Below are 17,269 nucleotides of genomic sequence, written 5' to 3'. Positions count from 1 at the left end.
AGGTAGCTCAAGGAGATATGACGAGCTCCTTGATTAATATGGGTCACGGTAGAAAGCCGTGATGGACAGGTTTTTTTTTTTAACCGCTTCATGCGCTGGTTTCCAATTTCGTTTCTTTTTGTTTCTTGCGTTTGGACTAACGTGTTATTGGAACCTTTTCAAATCAGCTAATGTTATATATATATATATATATGCGGAAATTGAAACAGGACTCAAAGGTGCTCCTTTCTTCCGTGAATGAAATGGACAAAGCAGCCGTCACCGCGACTTTACAGTGTCGCAGATGAGCGAATCGGTCAATCAGCATTAGCCCACGCGATGGCTGACGGGAGCCCCCTCCTGGATACGTGGACATTATTTTTCCCTCCGCAAGGTCGCGACCTTGCAGGGGGAAAAAGGAGAAAGTACTGGTGAGCTGCTGTCTACGCTGTGAGGACTTTGTCGCTGCATTAGAAAAAGGGAAAGAAAGCATTTCTATCTTCCGAAGCACGTTCAAAACAGTATAACTGTACGACATCAGCTGTGTTTTATTGTTCCACTTCGTACTCCATCGCAGAGATAACGGGCACAGTGATAGATACAAAAAAAAGGACAGTTGTCTTGTCTGACGCTGTGTCGCAGGCTCAGCGACACTTAAATAATATTGCCATATGTGCATTAAAAAGAGAATTGAAGCAGACATTTATTTTTATTATTAATATTTCATGCCGCATTGGCAAAGTGACTCTTTGGAAGGAAGTAACCAGTAACTACCAGGGGCCCAATAACCTCATGTACACAACTATTTTGCCACAGTACTTATATTTTCTCAGTATTTATATCTTGATATCCCGTGTGTATGAAGAAAAACGCCATTTTGTTCCCATATACTCAGTCGATGGTTATGACAAAATAAACAAACGTGAAACAACTGATCGCCCCCCTGGTTATTAAGGCCTGAGGTGTTTGCTCCTGTGACAAACGTCGATATTTGGGATGCATTTCTTATGTGATTCACAGCTGAGGTTATATGTGTTCACTCTGTGTTGAATGTGAGGTGCGCCCTCCGTCTTTCTCACATTTCACAGAAAACTGCAGGTCGGCGGCGACTCTCAGTCATTTTAGACCAAGAATGAAGACGTCTTTCATTAAATCAGCTCTGTAACTTTCATCACCTGTCTTATTCCACTTTGACATCTTTTTCTATTGTCTCTATTCAATTATTCGATTTGAATGGGATTGTGTGCGTTTCTTCCCAATGTGAAGCACTTTGACTTGCCTTGTTGTCGAAATGTGCTGCACAAATAAAACTCGCCTTGAGGAAGTCTGGAGGATGCACGTTGGGAAATTGTAGCGCCGCCCCGCCGCCGCTATCCGAGCCGACACTCGCGCCTGCTCCCCCGATGAGCGCCTCTTGCCCTTCACGTCTCTCGTCCCTCTCTGTTATTGCCGTTCATCCTCCTCCTCGTTGCACCATCCTCATCCCTCCATCGTCCTCCTCAGCACTTTGCTCCCCTTGTCTCGTCTCGTCCCCGGCTGTGCTAATTCCACGCCATGTCTGACTGGGTCTATTTCCCCCCTTGCTGCTCATAACACGACCATGATGGACCTTATCATTCCTGTCACTCAACCTCCCCTAACAGCCAGTCTCTCTATTTTTTCCCCCCCACACTCAATTTCTCGGCCTTTCTCTGTGCCCGTCTGTCTTAACTGTCTGCAACCCCCCCCCCTTCCCCCCTTGCCTCTCTCCTCTGCGATGACCAGGAGAATATGTTTGCCTGCAATCCATCTGTCCCGCTGATAAAGACGTTAGCGGTGATGGGGGTGGGATGGCTAACGGGTTGACACGGATTAGTCAGGGGGGGCCGCGCGTGATTGCTTCACTGGCCCGCTCTGAGATGCACACGTACAGCGCTCACCCTGGGTGAAACGGAGGCCCAATAAAAAAATAAAAATCTCTGTCGTAAAGAGGGAGGGATGGGGAAAAGGATTTGTGCGCTGTCTGTCGGGTCGGAGGGACAGCGAGGCGGAGGGTTGTACGTGTGTGTGTGTGTGTGTGTGTGTGTGTGTGTGTGTGTGTGTGTGTGTGTGTGAATACACGGAATAGACACACAAACGAATCAGATAGGGGTCAAATGTGCTGACATGCTGTATGTGAGGAATATCTTTGAGACGTTTGCAACTATTCTTCCGGGAAATCGTTAAATCCCATAAGAAATCACTGAATTGAGCGCAAATCACATTCATTTCTACAGTCATCTTTTGATGTCTTCTCATTTATGTCATGATCCATAATTTGGGTATGCCTGCATACACACAGTGACTATCTAATATTCATCACTTCATGTCAGGCAACCGTGCTACATGCTACAGGTAGCCCCATGAAGGGTATTGCCTGTCCCTCTCAATAACGTCTAGAGAAGCGCTCAAAGAAAATGTGGAAGCTCATATGAAAAAAAAACAAAAAAATGCCATCATTGTCCCCTAAGAGTGCAGCTCAGGGGAATGATTGTGTGTTAGAAATTACAAGGCCAGCTGCCCTTTCTTCACACGAGCTCGCACAGTGGGCTTATCTGTGGACGTCCAACAGATGCTAAAATGTTTTAAAATCAGACTTGGAGCTGTCAGTAAAAATGGGATATTTGATATTTCGATGTCGCCCCTTTCGTCCACTTCTCGACTTGATACAGGGAAGCTGTAATTTGTCTCGTGTAGGAACATTTTAACAGTCAAAAAATGAAATTGTGCAAGAGATGCACTGCGATGTGAAGTGCACATTTGGCCATTACATGCGTTTCTGTTCTGTTGGACAACAGTAGTGCGAAGTGGTGCGAGGCCCCTTTCTCCTCGGAGCTATTCGCCGTGAGAGGCTTAAGTTTTGACACGAAACAGCGGCAACTCTCTCACTTTCACAGGGGGGGAGGACACTGAGCTGTGGCAGAAAGCAGGTGTGTGGACTGTCGGATTGTTGGTTGTCAGAGAATCACAAAAACTCCCGGGGGGAAGAAACCAGTCTCCGGTCGGACCAATGGAGACGGAGAGTCCACTGATAACCAGTGTAATCCATCGACTGCAACGGCTGAAGAATGACTGTCAGTGCTTTTGAAGTGGTTATTTAACACACTGCGCCTGGATGCCTTGAAGATTCTTTTTTTTCTTCTTTTTCTCTCTTCAACTCCACTGCATTGACACATACGAGGGCTGCCATGTTCAACAAAGGTAGAAAAGCGGCTTTGCTGAATGTCAGATTCATCAAAAAAAAAAAATGTATTTTTGGAAACAGCCTGAGCAGAAGCTGTTCAAATTCAATAAAGACACAGGTAAGCTCATTAACTCTCCAGGCACACTAACTGTTCGCGGGATTAAAGCCAGGCGGAAGGGAGGAAGGAGAGTGAGGTGGTGGGGGGGGGGGGGGTTAGACGGAGCAGTAAGTTGCCAAACCTACACACAGACTCGGTATAGGATCGTGTGGGAAGATGAGTGATCGTGTGCGCCGGGTTTCATTTCACGCTGCTACAATGTAAGCGGGTGCCTTTTCTACAGATTTCTCCCCTGTCTACATTCTCATTCTGCTGAGAATTAAGCTGCTTCTTGAGAGCAGATAAAGAGGAGACAAGTGCCTGCTTGAAAATGTACAAGATTCGTGTTTAACTCGGGGGGGGGGGGGGGGATTTTATTTTGTAAATTTGACTTTCAGCTCTGCGACGCGACCTGAGCACTTAATCACAAAGGGGCCTGGAAATACAAAATTAGTGTATTACATCATAGGTACAACTTCACTTTCTTTTTTCATTCGTGAATGTTACTTTTTCTTCTAGATAGTGTAGTAGGGCGACTTGTTTACCTTCCGCTGTCTACGAACCATGTTGGCAGGATCCAACATTTGGCAAGAAAGACCAAGAGACATTCCTCAGCAGAGATCCCGCTATATTCCCATCGAGAAGACCTCTTGCAATGTCGCCTTTGCCCGTTTGCTCTGAACCGAACAGAGTCCCCGCTGTGGGTGTGATTTCAAACGTACTGACGTTCCAGAAAATCCGAGGTGTGGCGCGTTGTACCGTTTACACAGACTGAACAATTACAATGTCCCCCTCTGTTACAGGAAAGGGGCCTAGTTAGAAAAAGTGATGGACCTATACAGAGGTAAAATAGTGAGAAAGTTGCCAACAGGACAGACGACGAAACTTAAATGACTCGGTACAGTGATACAGTCCTATACTCTGAGGCAAAATGGTGTCGTCCCGGGAGGTTTAATTTGACGGGGCCGCGGGTATGCGTGCCCCCCTGTCAGAGAAAAAAAAAAACCTTTGGGGCAGCGGGGACGTGTCACAAAGTACTTTCTATTTGGACAAATGAACAGCTGCTCAGCTGTCTGTCCGGCTGCCCATCGGCGCAGCCCCGGCTGCCATCTGTATTCATTACACATTATGACGGACGCCCTGGAATGAAATAAGTTGATCTCCATTTATCTCCGTTTGTTTGTTTGCGTGTGTGTGTGCGTGCGTGTGTGTGTGTGTGTGTGTGTAAGAGAGGGGGGAGATGGAAAAGTCAATAAATTTGATGGTTGATATAGCAGCCAGTATCACACTCAAAACAACCATTTCATACGCGGTATTTTAAACATGGACCCCACGTTCCCATCTTTTGAATGTGAATGATTAAAGGGGCAGTCGGCGATTCTGGAGAAAGCTTGTTTCTCTCTTTGTTGTTGTTGTTGTTGTTGTTGTTGTGATGTAACTGCTCTGGCCGGGCCGCGGACCCTGGTCCTTGCTGCGTTGGGTGGTGCGGTCCGCACCATTTCATTTATTTTTCCATTTACGGAGCCTGGGCTGCGCCGAAACCTCCGATTTTTCCCCGGCGCACCCACAAAAGCGACCGCTTACGGACGGTGAGGAACTATCCGCTGACGTTTACAAAACGTGCTTACTGCCCCTTCAACAAGGGGAAATAATAGCCGTGTCCCAATTCAGCGGCCGCCTCCTAGGTGGGAGATTTTCCGAGTCAGACGCGTTCACACCAACAAGAATTAGTCCAGAACATTCAGTGGCGTCAGTGTGTAGAGCACACAGGAGGCAGGAAATGGCAATAATTCTGCTGCGGAAAAGCAAGAGTTTTTGTTTACAGTCATCAACACGCCCACTCGCTTGCTGTTAATTTTCCCCAGAGATTTCCCTGTTGTATTCCCCTTTGTGGGCTCATTTGGACGTTTGCCAGGAAATTTTACAAGGGGGCTGGCAAGAAAAGTAACATTTCGCGGACTTTTGTATTCTCCTCACATAAAGGGGCCCCTATGGGAAATAAATGTCTGAAAGCAGGCTATGATGTTTCTTCAGGAGAAAGTGCTTCTGTGTGGGATTTCTATTTTACTCACAGTAGTCATCCTGGTCAAAATGGTGATGGCGGCATGTGAATGGAGTTTTAAATACATTGAACAAAAAATAACTTATTTTCCAGATTGAACGAAATGGGTCTTTAGAAGAAAAAAAAACTATGCGTAGAAATTTCTTCCATGATGTTTTCAGCCAGTTATAATAACAATGTCAGCCTGTCCTTGGCAAAAACAAGCACTTTGACTCAGACCAATGCCCAGTTGGATTACATTGCAACTATTTCACGGTTGCCGGTTACAGCGTTCCTGCTCAGTACTGGACTCATTCCAAACATGTTTGTCCTATTAATCATTAAAAACTCAAAAGATGGGGAAATAGGGCCCCGGTTTAAAAAAAATATACTGGAAATATAAATAAAATGTGACTCAATTAAATGTTTTTTTCTTCTTCAAGAAAGTCACAATCTATATGCAGTACGTTGAAAACATAAATCTGTACATAGCAGAACAAAAGGGTCGAGGTTACTGGTTTGGATCAGGCAAACAATGCCAGCTGGCAAAGAAAAAGGGACAAATTAAAAGCCTGTATAAGAAATGAGAGGCAATTCCCGCAGTCGCGTCAATGAGCCAGAGCACATTCAGTGTCACTCGGTAAAGCTGACCCTGCAGCCTGCTCCGTCTGAGGAGACTGAGAGCTGTCGATATTGTCAAGTTGACGCTGTGCGGCTTTAGATTGTGTTTTTAGAAAGTGAGCAGATGTTTTACTTAACTACGTAAGGTTCTGTACCAAAAAAAAAAAGATATGAGGGGTCTGTGACTACTTTTGGCAAATGTCTAGCCATGGTGGCAGGTTGTACTCACTTACTTTTTGCAGGCTGAATTTTTATTTAAGTGTCTCATTTTGGAGTTGTTCTTAATATCCACACCAGTACTGCCAAGCTCCAGTTACTAGATCTGCAATGGTAATGGATGAATAAAACCAAATAAGCATTTTGCTCTGCCACAGGCAATTTACTTACTACCACTAGTTATAACTACACTTTTTGTTATCAAGTTATACTGTAGTTTGTGCTTTAAGGTGAATGCTAACGTTACCATTCTACAAATATAATTTTCCTTAAGACGACGCTAACATGTCGATGTATTTGAGGGATCTAATAAATACCAATAAAGTAGTACAGTACAGCTAAGGCTGATATGGGAATTGCCATGTTGCAGGTATCTGGACAAATTAATATCCCCCAGGTCAATAGTACTAGCCGGCCACACTGGTAATCCATCCAGTAGTTGTCAGTACATTTCAATAAAATCTACAAGACCGATGAAAAGTGATTTGGCTTCATCCCCTGGGGACCATGAAGCTGTGTACAAGATTTGATGGTAATAGGCGATATTCAAGATATCGCAGTTGTGTTTCACATGAAAAGTGTAGAGAGGTCCGGCCCTCATATGATATGTTACATACTGTAATAACAATATTAGGTAGAGAATAACAAAAAAATAAAACTCACGTTGATGAAACCGCCAAGTGAAACTTGACATTATCAATTTCTTTATCTCCTCTCCTTAAGTCGTTGTTCCTCAAACGGCGATCACCCAATTATCTTTTGACAGCGTGACATTACCTTGAGGATTTATGAGGCAGATTGCAAAAAAAAAAGTCAGACACATAAGAAGGAGACGGGGAAACAGAAAATCAATGTCACACACTGGGTTTTTTCCTGATTTGTTTCTCATTAAAACTTATCTCGTCGCAATGCCCGCCGCATTAGGATCTGTTCACACGGTATAATCTCTGAGATAATGTTTAAATTATATGTATGAGTCAAGTTGCGTTTGAGCGAAGGTGCTTGTTACACGATGCATGTCAAATATGAAGCAAAGCATGCTCTTTTAAAAGTCTATTCCAATGTCAAATTCAGGCTTGTTGCTATTTAACGAGAGGTGACATACTTTTTTTCCATGACCGCCCATTAAGTTTAAGGTGTGTACCACCGGGGTTTCCGTTTAGTTCTGTACAGTATGTTATGAGAATCACAAAATGTGGATCTCATTGATCTTCACGTCAGCATCTGTCTTTTGAGATTGTAACATAGTTGTTTAAGTGCAGATTGAATTAAAATGAACTGCAAACTGCATTAGCTCATAAAAAAATAATGTAAATTTGACATAAATGAGTGCGAATCGACTTCACTGCGATGGATGAGACCAACCAGATGCTCATGCTGGTATTAATGCACATGAGTGGGTGCTTACAATAGATGGGAAATGCAGTCACGATGTGCAGGGATCTGATTTTTCAAACATAAAAAACACAACAACCTTGTAGTACATCTAGCGTTGTGTTGAGGTCCGGCCCTCATATGACACGTTACATTCTGTCATGACAATCATAGGTGTACAATAACACAAATAAAACTCACGTTGATGAAACCGTCATCTGAAACTCAACACTATCCGTTTATCTATCATTTCCTCTTAAGTCGTTGTCCGTCAAACGGCGATCACCCAATCATCCTTTGATAGCGTGACAGTACCTTGAAGATTTATGAGGCAGATTGCTTAAAAGATAAATTTAAAAAAGATTCCGACATAAGAAGGAGATACAGAAAATAAATTTCACACTGTTTTTTTTTTTTACTGCTGGGAATGTTAAATGTCTGGATTGTTGGGCCACGGCTGCTCCATCCATCCCTCCATCACTCCATCTGTCCATCCAACCATCCATCCATCAGGCCATGTGTATGTATAAATATGTGTTGTTGTGTGCTCATTGTTTAAGCTCCCAGTTTGCAGTATACAGTATGTGTCTGTGTGTTATTTGGCTCTCCGTCTGCACTGCCCTGACCATGTGGTCATCGTATTCTGCGACACACACACACACACACACACACACACGGACGGACGGACGGACGGACGGTTAGAAGCGAAATTGAAGGCAGACCCATTTTTCCCCCTCTTTGGCCATCTCTCTCTCTCTCTCTCTCTCTCTCTCTCTCTCTCGCTTTATGTGTTTAAGTCATTTCAGGCCGGGAGCTCTGCCTCGCACTCAGTCATTTCCCTCCAGTCTTTCAGGTGACTGGTCGCTTTGTGCTCCAGGTGGAATTGAGGCCTTATCAGTGGCAGGGCAGGGGCCCAGTGGCCACATCACACAGAATACAGCATTTCCTCCAAACCGCATGACTGCCCCACATGATTAAACCCAATCTGAGCGGCCCTTGTACTGTATTTTCTGTGCGCGTGTTCGCGCGTGTGTCAGTTTGAGGGTTGGAGAGAGTGAGCGTTTGCAGATGTTTGAGTGTGTCTTATCGGCCGTTTGAAGGCCAGAGCGAGGAAGGCCAAGGACTTGCATTTGTTTCTGATCACATGCGCCTGTGTCGTTTTTAATAAGTGTGGCAGGATAATGTGGGTCCATATAGCTCCGGGGCTCTTCGCTGGAGCCGACGCAATCGCTGTCCAGATTCAAATTCAGGTGCATCCCAGGTGTTGTCCGACAGCCTCCCAATTTTCCACAGCGCTTTTGTACCCGACCGCCGCAGGCTTGCAGGAGAAAAGGCCCTGCAATAGCTGTTTAGGTACAAGCACAAACTCTTCTTCTTTGAAAGGAACACTGTGTGTCTTCCATCCTCCGTGCCCTAAATGACTGCAAATGGTTCGGCGTTTTTCCTTTTCTTTTTCTTTTTTCTCTTTTTAAACACGCTTTGGATGATTAAAAAAAGAGAGTAAGGAGAAGAAATCAATGTTTTTCTCTCTTCAGACGAATGCATGGAGCCAAGGCAGCGTAAGGCGGTAAGAGGGTAATCTGTGAAACAACAATACCGTGGGTTGACAGCAGACGCAGTAATCTAGGCTGGACCAGCACTATCCTTAAACAGAGTGTTCTGTGCCTGAAAGATTACACTGTAAGCTCTGACACCATAATGGCCCTGACACACACACACACACACACACACACACACACACACACACACGCGCGCGGAATTGCTTCGGCCGGCTGTAGCTTCGGCAAGGGTACCCCTGGTCACAATGAAGTCTTCATCGGGAGCCTTCGCCAGCGGACTGCATCGATACGAGTCTGATTGAGGTCGGCTGACAACAATGGGCGGAGAGACGGGGAGTGAGAAATAAAATGAGTCACACTGGGCAATCTGCAATGGAGGACCTGAATACTATTTATTTTGTTACGCGTGCTGTTTGTCGACGCATTCGTGTTTTCTATTGCATTCTTTGTCGGTTTGTTTATTTGTATCTCTCCAGCTGTTTCTCCCCTCTCCTCTTTCTGTAAAAGTAATTATTCATCATTCAACCTTTATTAATACGCGGTGGTCCTGTGACAGCTGAGGCACACTTATTTGCATGGGTGGCTTGTTTACATATGACATTTAAAAAAAAAAAAGAAAAGAAAAAAGGTCACAAACATTGAGGGCCCCTATTTTAACCGCGCAATAGCACTAAGTCATGAGCACGTGGACTGTTTGGAATTCTCCAGGTGCACGGGCTACTTTGGTTCATATAGGCGCACCGGCGCAAAAGTGCAGTGAGATAATATACATCGGAGGACGCGCGGATAAATTATCAGCCAATCACGTCACCAGCTCGACAAATGAGAGGCGGGCTCTTCGGGAAAACATCTTGTCGTCTGGAGGGTGCGGCGTGGCGCGGTGTGAACTCCGGCACCATAAATCTGCTGCCAGAGGCAGATGGTGTGTGTGTGTTATTTATTTTTTTTGTTTAACTTGTACAATGATTATAGGCCAAAAAAAGTGTTGTTTTTTTATATCCGCATCGTTCTCTTGTCATAATTTCATGTCACATCTAATAAAATGTGACGGCGCAGCATTTGTGTCATTACGCGCTTCAAGGATAAAAACTTGAAATACCACTTTGTACTAAAGTGGTTGTGTGAAAGGAGGCAGTGACTCACAGGATTGATAATTGATAATCCACTGTGTCCAATTGTTGGCGTACCCTGCTACCATATCCTGCTGACGTCAGATTGCTGCAGGGGGGAAATGAACTGAAGGGGGAATCTTTTCAAGCAGCCTTGGACAATACTGTACTCCACAACTACATCTGTGACCTGCTCGAAGAGCTCCGTGTTCTTCATGTTCCTCGCCTGGTTGCTGCAGACTCAAGAACCTTCAGAACAGGTGTATCCATACGGAAATCATACGACAGATCATGTGCACACAGATGGACCTTACTAAATACTTTCTTTATGCACTCATATTTTAGTATTTTGTTTGGTCCATTGCATAGAATCCAAACGAACACTGCGAGGTTCAACTGAAATGTATGTATATGACATAGGGTTGTATCATCTGCATGAAAGTGATACTCAAAATATTTTTTAAAAATGAGCAAATGCGTGAATCCTTGGTCTAACCAACCATATATCAGTCTTTGTCGGCACATTTCTGCACTATTAATCTTTTTCCTCTTGTCTCTGTATATTGTCAGGTTGAGTTGGTTATGTGTGGAATCAGATGGAAACATTATCGATCCAGACAGGCCCTTAATTTTCATCACTTTACAGCAAATGTGTTCCTGTTCGCGTCCACTCTTTTCTCCCATCCTTCACTGACTTCTCATATTATCTGAACACACCCTTAGACCCACCTAAATCACATCGAACAGAAGGCCTTCGCGCACGCCAGCCTCTCTGCCAGAGGTCCCATTTTGTTCTGTTACGCTCCCGATTCAGATATCTTCAGTTGTTCCCACTCTCACTAATGGCATTTCATCTGTGCGTCTCCTGTAACAGTTTGAGGCGTCTGTGAACGAGGGTTCGACGGGGGTCGTGGTCAACCTCACCGTAGACGACAGAGACGATCCCGCCACGGAGGCGTGGAGAGCCATCTACTCCATAAGTAATGGCGATCCCACGCAGAGCTTCGAGATCCATACCAATCCGGACAATAACGAAGGAATGCTGTCTGTCGTCAAGGTAAAGTGGAGTCCGAATTTCACACTAGATGATAATGACCCTTCTGTTAACATTTCTAACCATTCCCCCCCCCCCCCCCCCTCCCCCCCGCGCTTTTCAGCCGCTGGACTACGAGGCCAAAAAGTTCCACACGCTACTCATCAAAGTGGAGAACGAGGACCCGTTGGTCCCCGATGTCGGCTACGGCCCGAGCTCCACGGCCACCGTCCACGTCAGCGTTCTGGACGTCAACGAGGGCCCCGTCTTCTTCCCCGATCCCCTGGTAGTCACCAGGATGGAGAACGTCCCCGTGGGCAGCTTTGTGGCCTCACTCAATGCTACAGATCCAGATATACTGCAGATGCAGAGCATCAGGTAAGAGACAAAGTGAGACTGAAACTGTGCCCGGGATGAGACCAAAGCGCGGGAGAGAGAGAGAGAGAGAGCTTGTTTGTGTTCCGCGATTGAACGTCTTCTGCCGTCGCGGGCGGCTCAGTGTCGTCAGTAATGAGCTCTCTGATTTCCATTCAGCGTCACTCTGTTCAGTTGAGCAGCTCCAGCGGGGTTTTTTTCTCTCGGTTCGGTTGTGCCGCCGATGTTCGATCTCACACTGTCGGTCCTCACCTCCCGTGTGTTTCCCAGCCGTCGTCACTCCCATCTTTTTTTGTGTTCTCATCCTGATTTCACTCCTACATTACTCATCAACAATGTTCCTTTTGCCCTGTTAGGCTGCTTTATATCTGTCTGTGTTGCATAAACACAGACGGAATATATTGCCCAGACAGACAATCTGCATTTTATTGACACGGGTCAAACCGTTCACCCCGGTCTACTGAAAAGGCGGAGAGGGCCTCATTAACTTTGACTGTTGCAGAAGAAAAAAAACCCTCTCAAATATTACCATTATCATAACAGAAAGGCTATTAATTTCACTATCTGCTACAGTAAAAAGAAATAGATTCCTTTAGCCGCCAGAGGAAGCCTTACAGCAGGTGCTGCACTTCCTTTTTACCAGATGGAGAACTCACCGTCGGCTTTCAGGTCTAATTTATACTCCATTTACTTTGCTCTTTTTTCTGCTCCCTTGGAATTCTGTATGATGTAAAAAAAAAAAAACTGTGTTATGTAAACACATGGGGGATAATAAAAATGAGGGAAATAAAATCCGCCAGATCATGAGTTCAGCTGCAAAGCTGCATAACAAAGAGTTGTTCCGTGGGACATTGGGCAGGAGTCACGATTTGATATGTGGCGTTCTCAGATCACCAGTCGGGGTCAGGGGACCATGCCAAGTATCTCACAAACATGCTACTCGGAATACTCGACTTACATTACACTGACGTGGCAACAAGGGGAGTCACACACCACACGATCTTTCACCAGGAGAAGCCCCCGACTCGTGTGTCCGGTCCTCAAAAACGAAAACAAAACAAAAAGCTTCTGCTGCTCCTTGTCGCTGTCTGACATTCCCCCTTGCACTCGACTCCCCTTCCAGAGTCCAGTACGCACTTTGCAAATCTCAGTACACGTTTGCAGATTCTTTTAACACACATAGAAATATGATTAGGCACACACGGAGTGAGATACAGTTACGCAAGTCTCCGCACACAGACACAAATAATATTTGCCACAATACTGGCCCCGCAGGCGACTGTACAAGTGAATCTGCATGATCCTCCTGCTCTTCAGTGTCATCCTGCTCTCAGATGACACATTTCTTTTTCCTCATCTCAGCCTTTCCAGTGCCATGACGACAGGCTGTTGTTGTCCCTGATTTGTATAGATATTTTTAAAGATATTCAATTTGGCAATTTGTTGGCGGGGCCACGTCCTTTACATCTCTTTACCAAATTCCACAACATCCCGTCCCCTCGCTGCGGACACTGTACGTTAGACTAGTTTGACGTGCTGACTGACCGGCTTAAGATCTTGTAGGCTTAAGGTACATTAGATCTGTGGCCGCACTTGAAAATTGATGTGATCAGAGGAGCCAGGAAGCGAGTGAGCCTCAGCCGGAGAGGTTTGTTCTTTTTCACCAAACCTCGATGTGAGATACAAAGGTTTTGAATTATTTTTCCTTTTCTTTTTGGTCTTGGCTGAATCTTATCAGCTTGTTCTTCAATGTGTCCTTCGATTCTCAACATCCATTGCCTCTGAATGGCACTCCCACCGGGAAAAAAAACAACCTTCCTATTGATGCAAGACTCAAGTTTCTGTGGCATGCTGTCATTGAAGAACAGCACGGCGGCATGATTTTGATCACACACTCAGGTTGATTTTTAAGCTACATCGATCGCTTGAGACCGTTCTCTAAAGATTTTCGGTGATATCGAATCTATATATAGCCACGGAGGTCTCTGGGTTTTTGACGTCTTCGTTGCACCTCATCTTCCGAGTGCTGGATCTGCATCTGTCTTGACTTCTTCATCCTTCCTGCTCAGCGCGCTCTCATCATCATCATCATCATCATCATCATCATCAGCGGCATTACATTTTCTCTGTATTTATTTCACAGCCTTTCGCGGTTGTTGTCATTTCATCTGGTGACGCGTCGCCGGCAACGGTGACTTTGAAGTGTCACGACTGCGACCTGCGGACGGCTCGAGGATACGGAGAGCAGCAGAGAGTTCGAGATGGAGAGGCGGCGTGGACAGAATTAAACAGGAAAACGCAGGAGATGTGTTTACCTGCCTCTCTCTTCTCCTGCCTGTCTCCGCATAACTCTGTGTGCATGCGTGCGTGCGCGAGCGTGTGTGTGTGTGCGTGTGCTCCAGTGTGTTGGCCCCGTGGGATGCGCAGGTCAAATGCATTTGGCATGGAACACTACCGGTCAGACTTGCTGGTCAGAGTCAGACACCCGGTGCCCAGCACACACACGTGAATGACTCTGTGTGTGTGTGTGTGTGTGTGTGTGTGTGTGTGTGTGTGTGTGTGTGTGTTTATGAGATATACATTCAACCGTTAAATTATTTAACCATAAATCTGTGGACCAGTGTGATTAACTTGGTTTTTTGAGAAACAACATGCGGAGAAACACGCAGACCAAGTACCCAAGTATTAAAAAATATAATATTTGTACTCAAATATGAAACCGTTGCTTCACAATAGGCAACTCAGCTCTGTTCGCACAGGACTGTTGGATCCTCCCGCGATTGTGAAACAATTGCAGCGACCATCCATGTTTTTTTTGTCTTCTTTTTAAACCTGCGCAAATCTGCCATGTGTGACATTTTCTTGACGGCAACTCGACGCAACGCCACAGTCAGACAGGATTAAAACTCCTGTGGGGGGGATGAGATATTTTCCGCGCTGCTTTGACTAAATTCATCCTTGCAGGTTGGCATTTTAGCCAGCGCCAAAAAATCATGGGAGGCACTTCATAATATATTCCCCCGAAAAAAATCACGTGTCCCTCAGCCCCCAACTGTGTAAACAAAACAAAAAAATGCTTCTGCAAAGATTTCATACTGTTTCTAATGCATTCACAACGCTTCCACCCCCAACCACGACCATTTTGAACATTTTTTCAAGCCCCCATCAGCTCCATAATTTCCCCCTGTACGTTGCAGTGTATTGTAGGAGAAAAGCATTCTTGACTATGCATACACACTATCTTATCACTTGTTCCAGTGTGAACACGCTATATATTCAAAACCTGCAAAGGACACGCTGGTTTTATAAGCCCTGCACAATTGTGCTTCACCCCCTTCTGCTGTTTTGACTTATTCAACTCATTACACCTCCTTTCAGTTGCTGTGTAAGAGCGTCCGCACTGTGCTTGACAAACACCTTCACCGTTCCAACCTCATTAAGGAGAAACAAACATGAAAAACCTGTTTTTTATTATTACTTACTGGTGCATCGCGAGGATGTCAAATCAAACCTCATTAGAAATATAATCAGTGAGCTCTGTAGGAGAATTTGCTTTTCATTCAATCGACAATCAGGCGTACACTTTCGACAGTGGCTCCAGTTGTGTATGGATGTAAATGGAGGTTTTCTATGGCCTTCTTCCACTCATAGCTGACAGCTGAGGACCAGCTTCATGACATCGGTTGTCCAGCATCACCAGCGAGACCTCAGGACAACAGCTAACATTATACACTGACCTTTTTCTTTTTGTGTGTGAAATATTACAAAATATACTATGATGCAAGTGTTTTTGGGGTAATACAACGTCTTGGTGCTCACCTTGAACCAGCAAATTATCAGTCTGCTTTCTTTCTGCCTCGTTTATGTGTACACACATACAGTAAACACACACACACACACACTCTCTTTTTGGTTTTTTTGCGCTGCACCACTTAGCGTCGTACAATGAATCCGACTCCATCCGACTGAGTGGACTAATTAAAAGATTATTATTTATTAAAGTATAGGCTTGCACAATACCAGCACCTGGGAACCTAAGCAGCCAAATGGAATTCAGCCACTGCTCATTTTACATATTTTTTCTTTTATTTTTTACACCTGTGCTTCTCCTCTCGTGACATTTCAAAATGTCTGCCGTGATAAAAGTCTGCTGTCGAGGAGTCAGCGACGCGAGAGGAGGTCAAAATCGCTCAATTGCTGAGAACAAATTCTTGGACCATCTGAGAATAGTCAGGGCTAACTTTCGTCTGAGCGCACTGAGACATGGGGTGAGGAAGTTTCCTAAATCTTGAAGTGGCCCCTGAAGTATTTGATCGGCAGCCATGATGAGAGCTGTTCGGATTTTCTAAATGCATAGGAAAGGAGCTTCAACGCTTCCTTTTCCTATCTCCTTTATCTGATAGGGTACACTGGACTTTCCTGTGCGAAAGGAAAGGAGAAATAGACGCCCCACAATTCATTGCGGCAGCGATATGTAACGTGACGCGCCATGCACGAACGTAAACGATTCCATCCCAAGTAGAAGAAGAAGAGTATTAATATGACCCAGAAGTGACGCACGTCATCGTGTCAGTTACCAGTTAGCATATGAATCATTTACATGTGATGTCACACGGTGGTCAAACACACTGAAACATGCCGATGGAGCCGCTGCGTTCGTTTGTAGTGCACCTTCGGAAATGTGTAGTTTCACCACGGCAGACGCACGCCAACGACTTCCGCCGTCGCGTGATGACGTAGTTTGGTGAAAGTCGATGGGGATTCTATGAGCAGCCTATGAGTCCTCCCGTTACCCCTTTCCTTGACCTCGTGACGTTTTCCACTGAGGTCAAGGAACAGCAGTGAGGAAGGACAATTCGTCCGCACCCCAGGTGTGCACGCGGGCGGCCATGACAGCAGAGGTCAGGTGACCTACAGCTCAGCAGCAGGAAGCTCGCTGAGGCCATCTAGAGGGCAGGTGCAGGATATCAAAAGGGAGAAAGAGAGCAATGGGGCAAGGCGTCATTATTTCACTTTGTGAAGATTTCACTAGAAATGACCCAACGAGATATTAATCCCTGCAGGATGGCTGAATTAAAATTGACCCCTAAGACAACTCACCACCTCCGTGAACAATTATTGGGGACGTTAACTGGAGGTCTAATCACCTCAAATTATGGCACCAATCGAATTCTATTTGAGGTCGGATGCCGCAGACAGAATGTGCTTCAAGAGAAGGCGCAGGCTGCGCTGTGCGGTTTTCATTAGCCTGGATTTTAGCCCACAGCCAGGCAGAACCGCACACAGGGTTAGTCAGGGTTGTCTCATTATCCACGTCATTAGACGAGCATTCCTTTTACCAAGTTTTTCTTTTTTTTATCTCACTGTTGCTGAGGAACAGGTTATTTGCCTGCCGGGGCGTGCGTTTTCAGCAAATAATGGTCCCCGCAGCCGCTGAAGTCCTCTTCACTTCGCTCACGACGACGTGAAGAAAAAGGACAGGAGGATTTCTTTTTTCTTTTTTTTTTAAAATCCTCATTTGAAATCAGATGTGTTTTCACACATCATGAGTCGCACGAGGCCAATATATATGAATATACATTTATTTTGTAAATGTGAAGGAGAATTAATTGAACGGCGTGCTCAAGAAAATTACGTTTTCGAGTCACCATGTTAAGCTCCGT

At 45.2% G+C, this 17,269-nt stretch overlaps 1 protein-coding gene across 4 annotated transcripts in view; it reads left to right on the top strand.

Moving 5' to 3' along the window:
- cdh13 (cadherin 13, H-cadherin (heart)) overlaps nt 1-17,269 on the top strand; it is a 280,640-nt gene that overhangs the window by 213,763 nt on the left and 49,608 nt on the right. For all 4 annotated transcript variants that reach the window (XM_035643270.2, XM_035643269.2, XM_035643267.2 and 1 more), the window contains 2 exons: nt 11,073-11,255; nt 11,356-11,609. In XM_035643270.2, coding sequence (XP_035499163.2) covers nt 11,073-11,255; nt 11,356-11,609 — 437 coding nt within the window. The remainder of the gene's footprint in view (nt 1-11,072; nt 11,256-11,355; nt 11,610-17,269) is intronic.

This window comes from Scophthalmus maximus, chromosome 7 (genome assembly GCF_022379125.1).
Source record: "Scophthalmus maximus strain ysfricsl-2021 chromosome 7, ASM2237912v1, whole genome shotgun sequence".
Classification (NCBI taxonomy): Eukaryota; Metazoa; Chordata; class Actinopteri; order Pleuronectiformes; family Scophthalmidae; genus Scophthalmus; species Scophthalmus maximus.
The sequence above is the reverse complement of the archived record's forward strand: the minus strand, read 5'-3'. Positions and strand labels throughout refer to the sequence as shown.